Source organism: Mytilus edulis, chromosome 8 (assembly GCF_963676685.1).
Source record: "Mytilus edulis chromosome 8, xbMytEdul2.2, whole genome shotgun sequence".
Taxonomy (NCBI): Eukaryota; Metazoa; Mollusca; class Bivalvia; order Mytilida; family Mytilidae; genus Mytilus; species Mytilus edulis.
This window is the reverse complement of record NC_092351.1, coordinates 9925331-9944278: the sequence shown is the minus strand read 5'-3', so window position 1 is coordinate 9944278 and position 18948 is coordinate 9925331. Positions and strand designations below refer to the sequence as shown.

The 18948-nt window shown below is 32.6% G+C and overlaps 4 protein-coding genes across 9 annotated transcripts in view; 2 read left to right on the top strand and 2 right to left on the bottom strand.

The window, feature by feature from the left end:
• LOC139484755 (cytoplasmic FMR1-interacting protein-like) overlaps positions 1–18948 on the top strand; it is a 59137-nt gene that overhangs the window by 32497 nt on the left and 7692 nt on the right. The gene's annotated exons all lie outside the window — the stretch shown is intronic.
• LOC139486627 (5-hydroxytryptamine receptor 1D-like) lies at positions 1047–17367 on the bottom strand. Its single transcript, XM_071271554.1, has 2 exons — positions 17293–17367; positions 1047–2496 (listed from the first exon to the last, which is right to left on the bottom strand). The coding sequence occupies exon 2, from the start codon at positions 2487–2489 to the stop codon at positions 1047–1049; it is 1443 nt and encodes a 480-aa protein (XP_071127655.1). The 5' UTR covers positions 2490–2496; positions 17293–17367.
• Positions 3453–9717, top strand: LOC139484756 (uncharacterized). Its single transcript, XM_071268681.1, has 2 exons — positions 3453–3578; positions 7863–9717. Exon 2 carries the CDS (start codon positions 7871–7873, stop codon positions 9620–9622), a length of 1752 nt encoding a protein of 583 aa, XP_071124782.1. The 5' UTR covers positions 3453–3578; positions 7863–7870; the 3' UTR covers positions 9623–9717.
• On the bottom strand, positions 13329–16569 carry LOC139484757 (uncharacterized). The gene is made up of 2 exons (XM_071268682.1): positions 16426–16569; positions 13329–14854 (listed from the first exon to the last, which is right to left on the bottom strand). Exons 1-2 carry the CDS (start codon positions 16464–16466, stop codon positions 13351–13353), a joined length of 1545 nt encoding a protein of 514 aa, XP_071124783.1. The 5' UTR covers positions 16467–16569; the 3' UTR covers positions 13329–13350.

Here is an 18948-nt window from a genome sequence, read left to right as displayed (position 1 = left end):
TTATTTCCCTGTAGTGTTAGGTACCACCTTAAGTGTTTTGATAAATGGATAATAAGGTGTGAACACAGAAACTAGACTTATCATTAAAATAGAAGGTAACCATGGATTGTCTGATAATTGTGCTAACTTATGTTGTGCTGTTACACCACTGATTCAGGTTAGGGGAGGATTGAGTTCTTGCAAACATGTTTAACATTCCCACATTCTGTATGACTTTGTACCTAGTCAAGAACCTGTAATTTAGTTGTTTTCCTATGTTACTGTCTATCATATTTGTTTATTGTTTTGTAAAGAAATCAAGTCATTATTTATCTTGTTACAATTTTTTTCATTTTTGTCATGTTCTGGCTTTTTGAAGCTTACTATAGCATGTATAGGGAATAGGTTTTATTGATTGTTGAAGGTCGTATGGTGACCTATAATTGATGACATCTATGTCATTTGATCTCATTGCGTTTTGTAATTGACAATCATACTACATGTTCTTATTTTAAGGAGGTACGCCTGTCATAGTTTGGAATTTTTGTCAGATTTTCAGAATCCGCTAGTTTTATTCATTTGAATGACTTAATACATTATGCCGACTAACCCCCAATTTTCTTTTTATAAATCTTTTACATTTATAATTATAAGCCATCTGTGAAATTCTTATAACATCTTTGTTATTTTTTATTTAAAGTTTTTGAGAACTTAAATATGTCATTGATAAAGCTATGAAAAATCAAAAGAGAATATTTTCTCGCAAAAATTGTAATGGATAATATCTGAATTACAAGTACAAGGAATTATACATTTTTTTCGCTATTTTGGTTCCTTTATTACTCCCTATCAATATAAAATAGTATTATGAAAAGCTTGTTGTTTTGAAACTGAGTAGCTAACTTCCTTAAACTTTCTTTACAAATGGAATTGACAGTCAAATGAAAAAATATATCATATCCAGAGTACACATTGTAATTATAACATTTCTCTTAAATGTGCAATTATTGCAGTTTTATTAATAAACAAAAAATTATATTACAAAATATGTATATCCGACAAAGTATCTAAAAGTTTGTTTGATTTTGACAACATCTTTTACATTTAAACATTTTTCTGATTGCCTGTTTGATTTCCAAATGTCTAAATCCATAAAGTATTGGATTAAATAATGAGTTGAGTTGTGTAACAATGGCTAGATAGTATGCAGTGATGTTATAACTTGTGTCTGTGTTGCTATGATACGCCAACATGTAGATTAAAAATGGACTCCAGCAAATATAAAAGGCTCCCAGAATCATAGAAGTTGTCCGTATAGCTTTCATATTTATATTGTTGAATATGCTTTTACTTTGGGACTTCTTAAGATATCGTGGTTGTTGTTGTCTCTCTTTTGTTGTATATTTACTTTCTGTAGTATCGGATTTGTCACCAATTTCTGACTTATTAAATACTTCAGTTTTGTCGCTTTCCTCAGTATCGGATCTATGTAGACCTGCATTATTCCCAGAAATTGTTTTTACAATTGTTACAGTCTGGTTCTCATTTGTTTCCAATTGTCTCCCTTCAATCATGGATGAAGATGTATCAGTTTTTGTTGCAGACTTCCGTGATTTTCGTCTCTCGTAAGATGAGGTTGTTGATGTATGCAGACTACTCATGCTTGTATTTGTAACTTGTGCAGCCTCAATTTGGCGGCGATGTTTTCTGGCCAGACAGAAAATACGAATATATACAAACAAAATTAGAAATCCACAAATAAAACATATTATTGTCCAAAAGATTAAATACCCAGAATGCATCATGTTTAGTAGTTGGCAACTTCCAGTCCAATTATTCCAACCAAACAATGGTAAAATGGCAACAATTAATGAAATAATCCACAATATAACTATTGCCAGTACCATTCTTTTTGTTGTTATCCAATAAGGATATCTGTAAGAATGAAACACAGCAATATATCTCTCTCCAGCAATAATACCCAGACTTAAAACTGAGGACATCATGCATGCAAACAGGAGCCCAGGACCGTCCAACAACAAACATAGATAATAGTTCTGTCTCTTTGTCACATACTCCAATACTTTAAAGATATCAAAGTCATAACCTGTCACAAGTATGATCAAACCCCATGATGTGGGATAAATAAATGCTAATCCTGTAAGAAGGTCAGAACATGCCAGACTCAAAATCGGTAAATTTGAGCTGGTCAGAAGTTTTCTGCTTGTTATGAAAGCTGCTATGATTAAAGAGTTAGCCACTAAGATAGCAGCACTGAGTAATAAACAAATACAGTAAGATGCTAGCTGTTTGGTATTGAAACAGTCAGAATGTGTGGCTTCTGTCTTTAGTGTAGGAATATTTGTTAGAGTTGGTTCTAGTAAATCTAGGTCACAGTGATCCTTGTATACAATTTGACAAAACTTCATCCATCGAATTACAGTCTGAAGGTTAGAGATGTTTGTATGAAGAAAATTCACATCTGTTGAACTGATGTTACAAGCAGCCATGTTGATTCTGTAAATAAATAAATTATAAAAAATTAAATAAATAAAAAAAATAATTGAATTAAATGCTGCATACTGGTAAATTTTAGCTAATTTCACAATTTGTTTCTGCCAAATTAAACATAATTAAATTTATAAGACACAATTTTTATTACGGCTTCATTTATGTTATTTTAATGCCATGTAATGAAAAGACAAAATACACTTTGAATTTCATCAGAATCCTTTCTAGTTGAAGGTGGATAATTCTCCATTTTTACATTGCTGAAAATAGTACATAGGATATAAGCAAAAACAAAATGAAAAACATTGTTCTTTTTACAGTAAAAAATTAACTCTCAATTAAAATTTTAAAAGTTGTGTTCAATTACATGTAATTTCTGTGCTGCATTATAAATAGGTAAATATGATTTATTCTTAATATTTATATTGTCTAGATTGAAAGACATAACCATAAATCAGTTTACACAAATTGAAAAAAGGTCTCTCAGCTTAAAATTCTTAGGAAAAAGGATTAAAAATCCAGGTCCCAGAAAATAAAGGAAATTCAAAAAATAGTTCCTTTATTTGATATGCACAAAAGGATGCATTTAAAAAAAAGTTATGTATTAAAAATCTGGTTTAAATATGCATGGGGAAATTGGACCCTTTATTGAAAAATTATATGAAAAAGGATGAAAACTTCAATTCTAGATAATTGAAAAATAACATTTCAATAAATTCTAAAATTCAAAGATTTGAACACAGAATACAGGTAACATTGTTGAAAATTTTGCATGTAGGAATTCTGAAATAATTTGCATAATTTTAATAATAACCTACTGACTTTAAGATTTTAAACTGTAAAGTAATTTTTTTTAAATGACACAAATGAGAATAATGGCTCTGTTCCGCAATATTTTTTCCGGACGTATTTCCGTGTTTGTTCCGATCTTTAGTTTTATCTCGAAATCAACTTCCGGGGCGTTCAGGAACGCAGTCTTTGCAGTACACCTTGATGAATTTTACCGATAACAACGATTTGCAATGACACAATACAGTGTACCATTCAAGTAGAGATGTTTGAGTTACTTGGTTGAAGTTCTCATAATTGTAAGTATATGATTGACAGTTCTGTATGCGTCGTTCTTTATTTTCAGGGTACATTTCTTCATTTTTTGGCACATTTTTTTTCGCGCCGGGTTTGCCGTTAATTGTCTTTCAGTTTCATTTTCTGACCAGTAACGTCAAATTGATAAGTTTTGCACAATGGTTTAAAAAACTTGAATTTGTCAGGGTTCTAGGTAGGAATTTACCTGAGTATGTCCCAAGTGAATGACAATGAATGTAGTAAATAGAAAAAAAGAGATAGACTTTAAAAGAGTAAATGTGCATGGGTCAAAATTGCACACAATACATGTACATGGAAAAAAATTATCAATGATCAGGCCTTTTATTCCCGTTCTTTATCTTGATAGTCCCTGGAGGGTTTTCAACAATGAATGAATTATTCATACCCTACAACAAGGTCAAGAAGGCGTCTAGTGCGAGATTACTCTGACATCCAATGGCTGATTTGCCTGACAAGCTGGGCCTTGGTCCCTAGCACCCACTTCAGTGGTATTTAAAGTATTGTACTGTGAGTAAATTAAAGGTAAAAAAAATATTACTTCTAAGTCTAAACTAAAGTTAAAATAGAGAATGGAAAGTTTAAACACGTTAAAAAACCTAAACAGTCAGGTCCTTCATTAATCAGTAGGTACACAATGTATATATGTAAGGGTACTTTCATTCCACCATGTTTTTATTCCGGGTAGCTGTTTTTCCCATGAGAATATTGGATGTAAATAGTGTGAAAGGGTCGATCTTGATATTGTTGTTTTTGTTTATTTTAGACCGATTTATTGTTTACATAAATAAAAGGATAAAATTTGATTTCCAAGGAACCAGTTTAAATAATCTGAGTCAATCTAATGAATAATGAGTACTAAAACACTTCATCAATGTATGGATATAAAGCACTAGAGTAATCAATCCTGGTATAAAATAACTAGCTATAGTGCAATCATTCTGGTACAAAATCACTAGTGTAATCATTCCTGGTTCAGAAACAAAAGTGTGAACATTCCTTGGACGAGAACTCTCCATTTATTACATAGATCAACTATGCACGTTTCAATTACATGAAAAAATATCAATAAGCCCAATTTTATATATATTTCCCCTTCAAAAAAGCTTTTTTAGAATGTTATAGTGACTGGTGGATGTTTTACACTGGACCAGGATAAAAAAAAACCTAGAGAATTTTTGTTGGTGGATAAAAATCACTAGGTATTTTATTCCTCCGGATAAAGTGCACTGGCAGAATCAAACCACTGTTACAATATACACATTAAATGGTGCAAGAAAATTGATACCGTTAATTTTATTAAAACTACACTAAAATGTAACAATGAGGTATAAGCATGATAAGAACAGGGTGGTGCTGATATTGAAATTACAATCACACAAGATCATTATCTGTTAATTAGGAAAAAGATAATCAAAATGAAATTAAACATGTTAAAGCCGTTGTAAAAAAAATTGTAATGAAGGCATGAATTTATACTTTTGAAGTAAAAATTGTTAAAAATTTTCAAGGTAAGGGTTGAGCTGAAAAATTTACGGTGGAGTAGCTCCACCATTAAATATCCTCTGGTGATCCATAATTAACTACAGTAACTACTTGTATATTCATGAAATTTGTATGGCACCAATTTTTATACAACCCCAAAAAAAATTTGGGATCGTATAATGGTATAATGTCGTCGTCTAAGTCGCCTGCGTCGTCGTCGTAAGAAAACACATTGGTTTCCGGATAATAACTTTAGTTTAAGTAAATAGATCTTTATGAAATTTTTTCAGAAGGTTCAATACCACGAAATGAAGGTTGGGATTAATTTTGGGGATGAAGGTCCAAACCGTTTAGGAATTAGGGGCCCAAAAGGGGCCCAAAACAAGCATTTTCCTAGTTTCAGGATAATAACTTGTGTACAAGTATTTCAATTGCTCTGAAATTATATCACAATGTTTAAAACCACAAGTAGAAGGTTTGGATTCATTTTCAGGGTTATGGGGCCAAAGTTTAGGAAAACAAGCATTTTTCAAGCTTCCAGACAATAATTTAACTTGTGTGTAATTGTATGGATCTCTCTGAAATTGTACCACAACGTACCATATAACAAAGGGGAGGCTGGGATTAAGTTTTTGGGTTAATTGCCCAAAATATGTAGGATTTAGGGGCCTTAAAAGGGCCAAAAAGAATCATGTTTCTAGTTTCCAAACAATCATGACGATAACTTGTGTTTAAGTGTATGGATCTCTCTGAAATTGTACTACAAGGTTCAATACTACAAAAGAAAGCATGGGAATGAGTTTAAGGGTTATTGCTCCAATGGGGGTTTGAAAAAGTGGGGGGGGGGGGATTTTTTGTTTACCATTTTTAAAGGGATTCCTTTTTTTTCAAAATTTTTTCAAATTTCAAATTTTGAAAAGTTTCAAGAAGAAATATTAAATTGCACAGTATTGTGCAATAGATTTGTTAGATCTTTGACCACATTAATTTTGTGACAAAAACCCATATTATGTAAAAAATTTGATCACAATCCAAATTCAGACAGTATCAAGCTTGAATATTGTGACCAAATTTGCCCACACTGTTCAGGGTTCGACCACTGGGGTCGTATATAGCTACCTGGTTTTTCCTGAAAAGGGCAGGGCGTTTAGAAAACAAGGCAGGGCGCCATACCATGCCAAAGCCCCCTTGTAGGAAATACTACATGTATTTTATGTAAATATGTCTCTAATGCATATGTAATTTCAGTATTGCTTTTAAATAAAATTAATGTGGCTAATTGAAACACTAAGTTTATAAAATTTCAACAAAACAACTGAATGTCAAAATTTTTAACCTTAATTTTCTCAAAAACAAGTACAAATCCTATATGCTTCATTTCATGGCAATTCAATATGAAACTGCATTGACTCCCCTTAAATGTGTTTTCTTAAACATGTTTTACATGATTTGCATAATTTACATGATTTTTAGTTCACCTGGACCGAAGGGCCGTGAGCTTTTCTCATCACTTGGCTTCCACCGTTGTCGTCGTCCGTCGTCGTTAACTTTTACAAAAATCTTCTCCTCTGAAACTACTGGGCCAAATTTAACCAAACTTGGTCCCAATCATCATTGGTGTATCAAATTTTAAAAATGTGTCCGATGACCCAGCAAACCAAACAAGATGGCCGCCATGACTAAAAATAGAACATAGGGGTAAAATGTAGATTTTGGCTTATATCTCTGAAACCAAAGCATTTAGAGAAAATCTGACATGGGGTAAAATTGTTTATCAGGTAAAGATCTATCTGACCTCAAATTTTCAGATGAATCGGAAAACTCGTTGTTGGGTTGCTTACATTGAATTGATAATTTTAAGGAAATTTTGCCTTTTTTGGTTATTATCTTGAATATTCTTATAGATAGAGATAAACTGTAAACAGCAATAGTCTTCAGCAAAGAAAGATCTACAAATAAGTCACCTGACCAAAATGGTCAGTTGACCAAATAAGGAGTTATTGCCCTTTATAGTCAATTTTTAACAATTTTCATAAATTTAGTAAATTTTTGTAAATTTTTACAAAATATTTTCCTCTTTAACTACTGGGCAAAGTTCATTTTAGATGGAGATAACAAGTGAAACTGCGAGCTACTGCTCACTGATGATACCCCCGCCGCAATATTAATAGTGTAAAAATATGCAAGTGTTCGGTAAACAGGAAGTTGTCGAGTGATGAATCTGAAAATGCATCACACGGTATAGCTGACTTATATAAATCCTGAAACCAAATTTCAGAAATCCTTGTATTGTAGTTCCTGAGAAAAATGTGACGAAAATTTTCAACTTGGCTATCATGTGTAAAATCAGACAAGTGTTCGGTAAACAGGAAGTTGTCAAGTGATGAATCTGAAAACGCATTACACGATGTGGCTGACATATATAAATGTTGATACCAAATTACAGAAAGGGTGGATGTGTAGTTCCTGAGAAAAATGTGACGAAAGTTTCATGGGACGGACTGACTGACTGACAGACAGAGGTAAAACAGTATACCCCCCCTTTTTTAAAGCGGGGGTATAATTATAAGCAGCAAGAATGTTCAATAAAGTAAGATTTACAAACACATCTCACCATCACCAAGATCACAGTGTTTTCATGAATCCATCTGTGTTCTATTGTTTGATGTGCACATAGACCAAGGTGAGCGACACAGGCTCTTTAGATCCTCTAGTTAATATGTACCTGTAACAAGTATCCTGATGTAAATTATATTTTTTCTTATGTATATTTATTCTTTCAGATTTGAAAATGTTATCAGAAGATCTACAAGAATCAGAAACAGAGGAACCACCCGATTTACATTCAAGTCTTCCAGAGTTAAAATTATGGAAAGTGACAAAACTTCAAGAGTGGTTAGAAAAACACAAATTGAAAAAGTCAGGATTAAAGGAAATATTGGTAAACCGGGTTTATCGAGCAATGTCTGGTTACATGGATTCAGATCCAGATAGCTCAGATGAGAGCTTAGGTGAGGATTTAATTCCTGTACATGAGATTTCAAATTGGAAGACACTAGACTTTAGTGACATTCCAAATGGTTTGGCCTCAAAAGATGTAGACGGTTATTTTCTCTACCAAAAAAACCCTACAACAGGAGCAAGATTGCACTTTGACCGACAAATGAAAAAGGCAAAACGACTATGCAATGAAGGGTTTATCAGAGATATACTATATAGTGATTTATCAGACTTTTGCTATATCAAGTCCAAGTGTTTACCCTCTATGAAACAGTCTGTTAGTATTGGGACATCTGGCATGACTGCCAAATTTTATAGTTTAAATGTATGCCTAGGTAGAAAATTTGGAAATATCTTCAATGCTAGATGCAACTGTAAGGCAGGTGGGGCTGGTCTCTGTGCGCATGTAGGTGCTTTACTGTATACTTTAGTTAAAACCAAAGATTCATGCACATCAAGTGAGTGTACTTGGGATCGTCCTAGACCTCTGCAGCGAAAGCCAAGTCCTGCAAGAGTCTGCGATATAACTTTTACTAAGACAGAAAAAGAAACACAAACAAAAAAAGTCCGACCATATCCTGGAATATACCAAGCTGGACCTATTAAGGAGATTCAGAATGAGACTTTTCTAGATGACATTTTAAAAGGGTTGGAGAATGCATATCCACAGTGTGTTTTATATCAGACACTTAGGTTTGAAAATGCAAATATTGATCCTTTTTTGGAATTGTTCTACCCGGACTATATGTTTTGTGACTTTGTAAGTCTTACACATGATACCTGTGTTAAAGACTTCACACACTTTTTTGACAACCTAAAAGTTACAGATGCAATTAGTCAAACCCTTGAAGAGGGAACAAGAGGTCAAAGTGTAAATACAAATTGGATAAAGGCTCGAAAAAACTTAATAACAGCATCTGTTATGGGAGAAGTTTATAAAAGAAAAAAGCTTGTGCCAGACAATTTGTTGAAAAAAATTTGTGGCTATGTGACTGTTCCAGATAGGGTCAAGAGCATAAAGTATGGACGCAAATATGAATCGGTTGCTGTAAGTCAGTACATTCAGAAACATACAAAGGAATGTGGAAATACTACAGTCGAGTCTCGTGGACTATTAGTCAACCCCAAATATCCCTTTTTAGGGGCTAGCATCGATTCACTGGTCACTTGCAACAAATGTGGTGTTGGCTTAGTTGAAGTAAAATGTCCGTATGGCTCAGACAGTAAAAAGGAACCATGGAGGAATAAAACTCCAGTTGAGTGTGCCAAAGATACCAACTTCTGTTGCAATGAAGTAGATGGACAGCTTGAATTAAAAGACACAAGTAATTATATGTATCAGGTTCAGGGTCAGTTAGGAGTGTATGAACTGAACTGGGTAGATTTTGTAATTTGGACTAAAAAAGGTATCAGTGTAGAGAGAATTAACTTTGATGAATCTACATGGAATTCTATGTTGCAAAAGCTCAAAGAATTTTATATTGGTTGTGTTATACCAGAAATATTTACAAGGAGAGTAGAACGGGGGAAACCACTGTATTAGAATTTAACTTGTTAACTACCATTTTGACTATCAGAAACCTACTTTAATATACATGTATATCCAAAATAGCTGATATAAATATAAACAGCAATAAATGTTCCCTTACTTTTTTAAAAGGTGGTACTGAACACCTTGACTAAAATTTATTTGGCTCATTTAATTTCATAAAATTTTTACAAAATATTAACTTTGACACTTTCATGACTTTGACAAAAATATAAAAATTTCCAAAAAACTTTAACCACACACTTTATCAGAAAAAAATCATTGAATATATAGCAGTTTGACAAATATTAATTTTGATCATTGAGAAGCTTATAAATAATTTTTAATTCCTAGTAATTATTCACACATTTGTCCTTTAGTCTTTTTAATACTATACGGTAGTTATCATGGTTAAATCATACCACAAACAAATTTTTCTATGACTATTATCTCTCATTTTTTGGCACTTGTATACATGTAAATGAAACAAACATAAAAACATCCAAAAACTTTGATCATGTTAATGGCAATAGTTTATAGCATAAAGCATTATGGAGTAATTCTTTTATTAAGGTAGAAAAGATGTCATTGATGGATGAGTTGGTGTTTTATATTACATGTAAGTGGCAAATATTATCTTTACCTATCATGCCTATGGCATGTACATGTATGATATTGCAAGTACTCGACATGTCCGTTTACTCAAATAATTTGTTTGTAAACATGAATTGTTATTATATATATTATTAGCATGGGGCTATGACAGATGTATAAGTTTTACCAAAAACATTATGGGAAGAGCCATTGTTTAATGTAGTTTCAATTTTGCTTTATTTGATCAAAGCACTTTTATTTTCATGTCGTCGAAATGATTAATTTCTTATTTTAATATAAGTAGCATTTTCAAATTTTGGAAAGGCTTCAGAGTTTCAGAAACTATATATATATAATAATAACCTCTCACTACACATTTCTTTTATACTGGACCTATATATAAGACTTTCCATTGGTATGTACCAGTTGATTGTGCAGCATTGAGGCAAATTAAAGTTCATCTCGAGCTCTTATTCATATTTTTTATTTACTTTGGAAATTTTTTATTGAGGATTATTTTGATTTTTGAGACTTTTACATTATGATTTTTTAAATTAAGTTTTTTGAAATTAAGTTTTTATGATTTAGGAGTTTTAACATTTATTATTTTGACATTTAAGGAATAACTGTAATATTTTTTCTGTCTATGAAGAAATAACATAAAAATTTGGTGCAGACTGAATAACCACGTACAAATGTAGCGGGTTATTTTAAAGTGTACACCACATATTTTATGTTATTTCGAATAGACAGAAAAAATATTACAGTTATTTCTTATAATTTAATTCTAAATTTCATTTTAAACCGGAGTAAATCATGAAAAAATGTCACGGTCACATGACTATATTATGTCTATGGGCTGATAAACAAAACGACGTCAGCCAATCAGAAGATGCGTTACATCCAAAATCAAATTATTGTAAATTGTAAGAAATATTTTTTCCCCCCATATTTTTGTACTTAAATGAGAATCTTATTATTGCTGTATGACATTGTTTATTAATTGATTTGTTATCATGGTTATCATCATTCATCAAAGGTGTTATTGTTAATTAAATTATTTAAACCTTCTTGGTGTTTTATCATGTTTATCATAGATGTCGGAAGATGTGGTATGAGTGCCAATGAGACAACTCTCCATCCAAATAACAATTTATAAAAGTAAACCATTATAGGTCAATGTACAGCCTTCAACACGGAGCCTTGGCTCACACTGAACAAAAAGCTTTAAAGGGCCCCAAAATTACTAGACGTGTAGAATCATTCAAACGGGAAAACCAACGGTCTAATCTACATGTATATAAAAAACCGAGAAACATGTATAAATTACATAAACAAACGACAACTACTGTACATCAGATTATGTATGCCTATCAGAACATTGAGTCTAGCTATAGACTCATGATACTGACCTCTTGTCCCTTTGTTCAGGTACAATGTACATGTACATACTATTTAGCCCCTCTTCTTATCTTATTATATTTGTTGAATGAAATGATTGTATGATACATGACTGCCTGGTCGGTTCATCTCAGTTGCAGGGTTCAATAGTCAAAGTTAAGTTTTCATGGTTAGTATAAATGAAATAAATATTAATAAAAAGATGTGGTACATGATTGCCAATGAGACAATTTTCCACATGAGACTAAATTTAAATGTCACAGAAATTTACAAAGACCTGTATGATCTTCAATAGTGAGTGAAACCCATATTGCATAGTAGGATATAAAAGGCCATAACCATGCTAACTGACAAATGTAAAACAATTGAAACCAGAAAACTAATGACCTGATTTATGTACAAAATAAAGAAAACAAACAAAAATAAAAGAAGTCATGCCAAAACATAAATCCAAGAACCATAACTCTGGACAAAATCATCAGACTTAAGACAAAATTCGAAATTGAAAGGAATCGAGTCATTATAAAATTATATACATTACCAAATATCAAATCAATATCTTCATGAACAAATAAATAAAAAAGAGTGAGAAACTGATAAGTCGGACTGACAGATGGACAGACAAACTGTTTACACCTAAAATTTCTCTCCAAAATACACATCTGTTGAGCATGTTGAGGATGGACATGGCGGATGAAAGTGAATTCAAAATAAATGAGGCAGGAACTGAATGTTTTTGTCAATCGAGTTGAAATACTTTTTCTTTGGTAATTTTAGGTTCTATGTTAATTAAAGTTTGTAAAATCCAAGAGGCCAATAAAATCAAGAAATGATTAAAAAAGTTTCATCATTTTTATTAACAGGATATAACCAAAAAAAACATAACATGAACACATTGCTTACTACCTTTTGAAAAGAATTCAAAACCGAGATTGACAGTTTTTTTTGCTCTGCAAATAATTGCAGGAAATATAGTTATTAGTTTCTGTCATAAATACAGTTTGTTTTACATTTTTTTTGGAGGCTCAGGTTCAAAAAAGATTTTATAATGATATAACAAATGATAAGGAAATGAAGATAAATTACTTTCCATGTAAGAGTAACCCTTTTAGAAGGCGTACACCAAAAAAAAATTATTCAAATATCAATAATAATAAATTTAAAAAAATAGTATATCAACACCGTGTTTAACCAGATTTTGTTGCACTCCGGGGGATCCTGACAGTAGACACTTTCCATTTACAACAGACAGAACAGTTGAAAGAAATTATATGAATTATAAAATGTAGGTTAAAGTTTTTAAATAATATAATCATTTGATAATTAAAGTAAAGGTTATTTTTTTCATATAAGTGTTGATTCTTTTGACAAAAATACACCAAGTATATATTAATTTTGTTAAAATAAATTTGTGTTTTAATTTTTTTTAAAAGAGTTCCCATGATTTAAATTTTTTTATTTTTAATGACAGACATGACAGACATACTGAAAATAACTATATGTATAATTTTAGTCATATTTTTCTATCGATTCTGCTTTTAAGCATACAAAAAAGTATACAACAATTTCAACTGATTATGTTGCATCCCTGACACTGTTTTATGTACAACCATTAAAAACAAAAGATATGAATATCTTGGAATTTCCATTATTTGGTCTTAATTAATAAGTTTTAAATTTTGGAAGTTAAATTGGCATGATTAGCAAGCAAAATACATGAACATGATTTAGGTAATTTTTTTCATGTTTTATTTAAGAAGTGGAGGCAACAAATTTGTAAATGCGGCACAAATGAAAATCATTTGCTCTGATAAATGAGCCTCAGATATTGGTAAACGAGAGTTAAGTATATTATAGTTTTTTATTTGCTCCATTTTCATTTCCACAACTATTCTTGCAGAAGCAATGCTATTGGTCTTAAAAAATTCCAGGTGTGACATCTGTTTCTTCGTTGAGACTCTTGGTGGCATATTTAGTCCCACATCGGCTGGAAGCAGGTCTTCTACGGTGAAGCCCTTATCAGCCATAATTACATCCCCTTTGCTAAGTTTTGGCAAAAATTCATCATGTTGCACAATGTGACGATCTGACACATTTCCTCCCCACAGTCTAGAAATGAAAGTTACCATGCCACTTGGTGTTACACCAATCAGTACCTTGAAGGTGTTAGAGTGCTTGTATTCAGACCAAGTCATCCATTGAGCCTTTAATGATGAAGGTTTTTCAATGTAAAATTCAGTGCAATCTACCACAATTCTTGTATCTGGATGCCCAGTGAAAAGTTTTGGCAAGTTACAAACTATTTGTTCTCGTGTTGGCCAGGTTACTAATGATTTGCAATTATCAAATAGAAAGTTAATCCAAGTGTTCATTATACGAGAAACAGTGGATTCAGACACTCTAAAAATATCAGCTAAATGTTCCTGCAGAAGTCCTAGTCGCAATCGCATCATAACCATAAAGAATTCATCAATTGGTCTTAAAAAGCGTTTTCTTCCTGGTTTTAAATTTCCTTCTTGTTGGTAGGATTTTTCACCCATGGATCGGGATTCTCCTTCCCAATAATTCAGCTTATCTGCTCCATGTTTAAGTAGTACTGAAAAGAACATCCAAAAAACACTAAAATTAACAAATCCAGTGTAAAATCTCACTTTGGCATTATCATGTTTCACATTTTCAATTGTTATTTGTGGCAAGTCTGTCTGAATGCCTACACTCACAGAATGGATCTTGATATCTGTCTCAATATTGTCTGTTGTTGTACATGTACTTGCATTGGTTGTAAATGTAGTAATTTCAGTTTGTGTACAGCTTGTCCTGAATGAACACGTATTTACTTTGTCAATGTCAGAGGCAATATTAAGATCCTTCATGATACATGTACTAATGTTTGGTATTTTTATATTTTCATTTTCGTCTAACTCCGCTGTGTCAGTATTTGTATTTTCTGAATGGACTTCTTTTCTAAAAAGTGGACGACGTGTAGTCACCTTCTTCATTGGCTTAGAAGGAAAGATAGTTGGAATTGATTCATGTGTAAATGGTCCATCAAAATGAGCACTACAAACTCTTGTACTGTCATTAACAATTAAGTTTGCCCTCACATTTTTAAGTCTCTGAATCCATAGTTTTTTAATATGGGCTTTTTTTTCTGACATGGGAATACGGTGAAGTATAAATTTTGTTCCATCTGGTCCTATCTTGTCAGATGTATGACTGCATCCTGGGACACAACAATATTTCTTTCCAGTGCTGAAAAATATAAAAATAAACATGATAAAAAAGGTCATTTTATTATTTTATTTCTAAACAATCAATGTAATATAATTGGATATGTTGTCAGACAGTTAGAATTTTAAAATAATTTTTATCAATTTTTTTTTCATTGTATTAATTTAACTTACTTCTTTTTTTTTTGGAGGGGGGGGGGGGGGTCAAATGTGTTCAGATAGGTACACAATAGATTGAAAGTTCTGTCATTTTAGCAGAAAAGTTGGCATCCCAATTTATAGCACTTGACTAAAGTGCAGTATTACTGCCAGTAACTGACTAACACAATTAATAAATTGATACATATAGATTGCTATCCGGTCGTTCCGGCCACATACCGATCCGGCCCCAAGTCAATCCGGCCCAAAGTCGATCCGGCCCAAGTCGATCCGGCCCACGTCGATCCGTCCCCAAGTCAATCCGGCCCCATAATAAAATATGAATTAACTATATTGATTTTTGAGGAATTTGTCACAAATTTTAACAGAATGGATGACAACAGGTCAGTGAAGTATTGGAGTGGCCAGTTAAAGAACTATTTTAAATCGATACGAAAATGAGTGTTATTGTGTCTGTTTGTATCGCAGTTTCTACATTTTTAAATTATGAAGTTATTTTCCATGAAAACTTTTACTTTGAATTTCATGGCGATTTTTATTTTATTAAGTTCACACAATGGACCTTGTAAAACTTGTAAGGATCACAGTCAATTGAAAGAAAATGCTTTGAATTACTGCTGACAGAGATTATATTGTATTTTATGTCTCTGTTGCTGATTAATTAATGTTGATGTCTGAATTTTTTTATATACGTTTTAATACAGTGGCGGATCCAGGGGGGGGGGGGGGGGGTTCCGGGGGTGCGCACCCCCCCTTTATTTTTGCCGATCAATGCATTTGTATCGGGACATATGTTTTGCACCCCCCCTTTGCCCTGGGTTAGCATGGGTTAGCACCCCCCCTTTCGAAAATTCCTGCATCCGCCCCTGTAATATAATTATACCCAATGATCTTGAAAACTTGTAATAAAAACATAATCAACCTAGTTGTTTTGAACTCATCTAAAGAAAATATTTTCAAAGGCCTTTAATATTATTTTTTTTACCGTACACCTTTAACATTATAATAAAAATAATGAACATTTATGAATTGTATGAATTACAATTCATATATATATATTTCATAGAAATATATTTTTTATTGGTGCCGGATCGACTTTACATATGGGCCGGATCGACGTGGGACGGATCGACCCGAAAGCTATAGATTAAAGCCAATATAACTAGACATTCAATTTTGCCATTCTTCTTCTTTAAATCAAGTCTAAAAAATATCCCTGAGAGATAATTTCATCCCTCTATAAAGATATAAACACCATATGGTATTGTAGAGGGTTTGTTCCCAACCGGTTCTATAATGACGTACGGTTACGCTTAAAAAGTTAAAAAAACAAACATGTAATTTTGCATTTGGGCTTCTAGTTGCCTTTGGCACTCATATCACATATCAAATATAAATCTTAAAGTAAGATAACGCTATTCATGTCTGCCTTACCTTTTTTTCTTCGTTAACATAGTGGAGGATGCTGCGTTCATCTTAGCTGCTGATGATAGTTGAACGCCCCGGAAGTTATACCGGAATACTAATTTCGGAACGTATACGGAATTACCCCCGGATTTGCTATTGCGGAACAGAGCCATTGAAGTGAAGAATCATTATGGATATTAATTTGTTAGTCAATCATCTCGTTTTCTAATTTGTCAAATCTATAATGAAAATTTATCAGGTGTTAATAAAATTGAGAATGGAAATGGGGAATGTGTCAAAGAGACAACAACCCGACCAAATAAAAAACAACAGCAGAGGGTCACCAACAGGTCTTCAATGTAGCGAGAAATTCCCGCACCCGGAGGCGTCCTTCAGCTGGCCCCTAAACAAATATATACTAGTCCAGTAATAATGAACGCCATACTAATTTCCAAATTGTACACAAGAAACTAAAATTAGAATAATACAAGACTAACAAAGGCCAGAGGCTCCTGACTTGGGACAGGCGCAAAAATGCGGCGGGGTTAAACAAGACAACATAACTTCATATTTTTCCCCACTTTCTTGCCATTAAAGCTAGTTTAAAATCCGTGTTGTGCCATTTATCCCAAAATATAGTTTCATTTGAAAAATGAAATATAAGATAATGGTATTTACAAATAAACTTATTAATTGGTAGAAATTTTCGCCAAAAATAAATTTATACAGAGACAAAATTCATATTTAATTTACAATTTATTTTGAAATTAATATCTTTCAGACCTAAACATAGAATTAGTAACAAAAGTCTTATTATTTTTTAATGATCCCCTGCAATTATTTAACGTGTTTAATGCAAATTGCTGAAACTATTTCAATTTTATTTTTACATACCATTAACTGTGCTGTGTTCACAACATCTTATCTCCAGCGATCTAAAACAATGTTGTTGCTGAAACAAAGTTCTTGATTCCATAAATCAAAGAAATCAATAAAGTCCGTCTTTATGTTTGCATATCCAGTTAATCTGTCAGAATGATAAAGCATGTGAGACAACAGGGAACTAAGCTCCAAGTTACAGAATGCTATCTTCCCTTTATTCACAGCACATGCATCCTGTCAACTTTATAATTAACAAAACAATTACTAGTATCTCTTCATCAGGATGTTCATTGTAAAATTTGACTGGTCAGGGAAAGAAAGTGTTAGAACATTTTATGAAACATTTTGATTATGTTTATATTTTTATTTATTAACAAGATTTTCTAAAGGTGAGTCAGGTGAATGTTAGGGTGGTCCAGGTGGGCAAGGTATACAGGTGTGTTAGGTAAAACACACCACCTGGCTGGGTGAAATATAACATCTGGCCACTGTTAACATGTAAGGTGCAATAATTCAGGTAAAATAACTAATAAAATATATATTTTTGCTATGATATTCAGTTCCTGAAATACTCCTTATTGACAAAAAATAATACTAACTAAATGATAAATGATAAAGGAAAGACCTTTGACCGTTCTGACCCTCCATTAATACTTTATTTATTTAAGGAATTATGTTTTCATCATGGAACCCTGCATTGTTTGTTTTATTCTATATAAAACTACATGAAGTAATTAAGGTAATTACTGGTGACCATTCAATCACATTTGTTTAAACATCACATCAGACTGTAGGGTGACATTTGTACAGTTCTATAATCTGGATCTTAATACTTTATCAATTTGTTTGAGGAAATCTTCAGGTCATAATGATAAGGCAATTTTCTTGATAAAACAGGTTTTTTTCTTCTAAAATTTTGTTAGTTATAGTTTGATATTGTATTCGAGGCAATTAAGACATTTTTAGCTCACCTGGTCCTAAGGGCCATGTGAGCTTTTCTTATCACTTGGCGTCCATGGTCTGTCATCAGTCGTCCGTAGTCGTTAACTCTTAAAAATCTTCTCCTCTGAAACTGTTGAGCCAAATTTAACCAAACTTGGCCACAATCATTATTGGGGTATCTTGTTTAAAAAATGTGTCCAGTGACCTGGTCAACCAACCTAGATGGCTGCCAGGGCTAGAAATAGAATATAGGGGGGAAATATAGATTTTGACTTATATCTCTGAAACCAAAGCATTTAGGGCAAATCTGACGGGGTTAAATTGTTTATCATGTGAAGATCTATCTGTCTGCAATTTAAAGAGTTATTGCCCTTTATAGTCAATTTTTTGTCGAGCCTGCAACTTTTGTTGCAGACAGCTCGACATAGGGATAGTGCTACGGCGGCGGCGGCGGCGTTAGCTCACTTCTTAAAAGTTTTATATTTTAGAAGGTGGAAGACCTGGATGCTTCATACTTTGTATATAGATGCTTCATGTTACGAAGTTTCCGTCAGTCACATGTCCAATGTCCTTGACCTCATTTTCATGGTTCAGTGACCTCTTGGAAAAAAAGTTCAAATTTTTTGTAATGTTGAATTCTCTCTTATTATAAGTAATAGGATAACTATATTTGATATGTGTGTACCTTGCAAGGTCCTTATGTCTGTCAGACAGTTTTCACTTGAC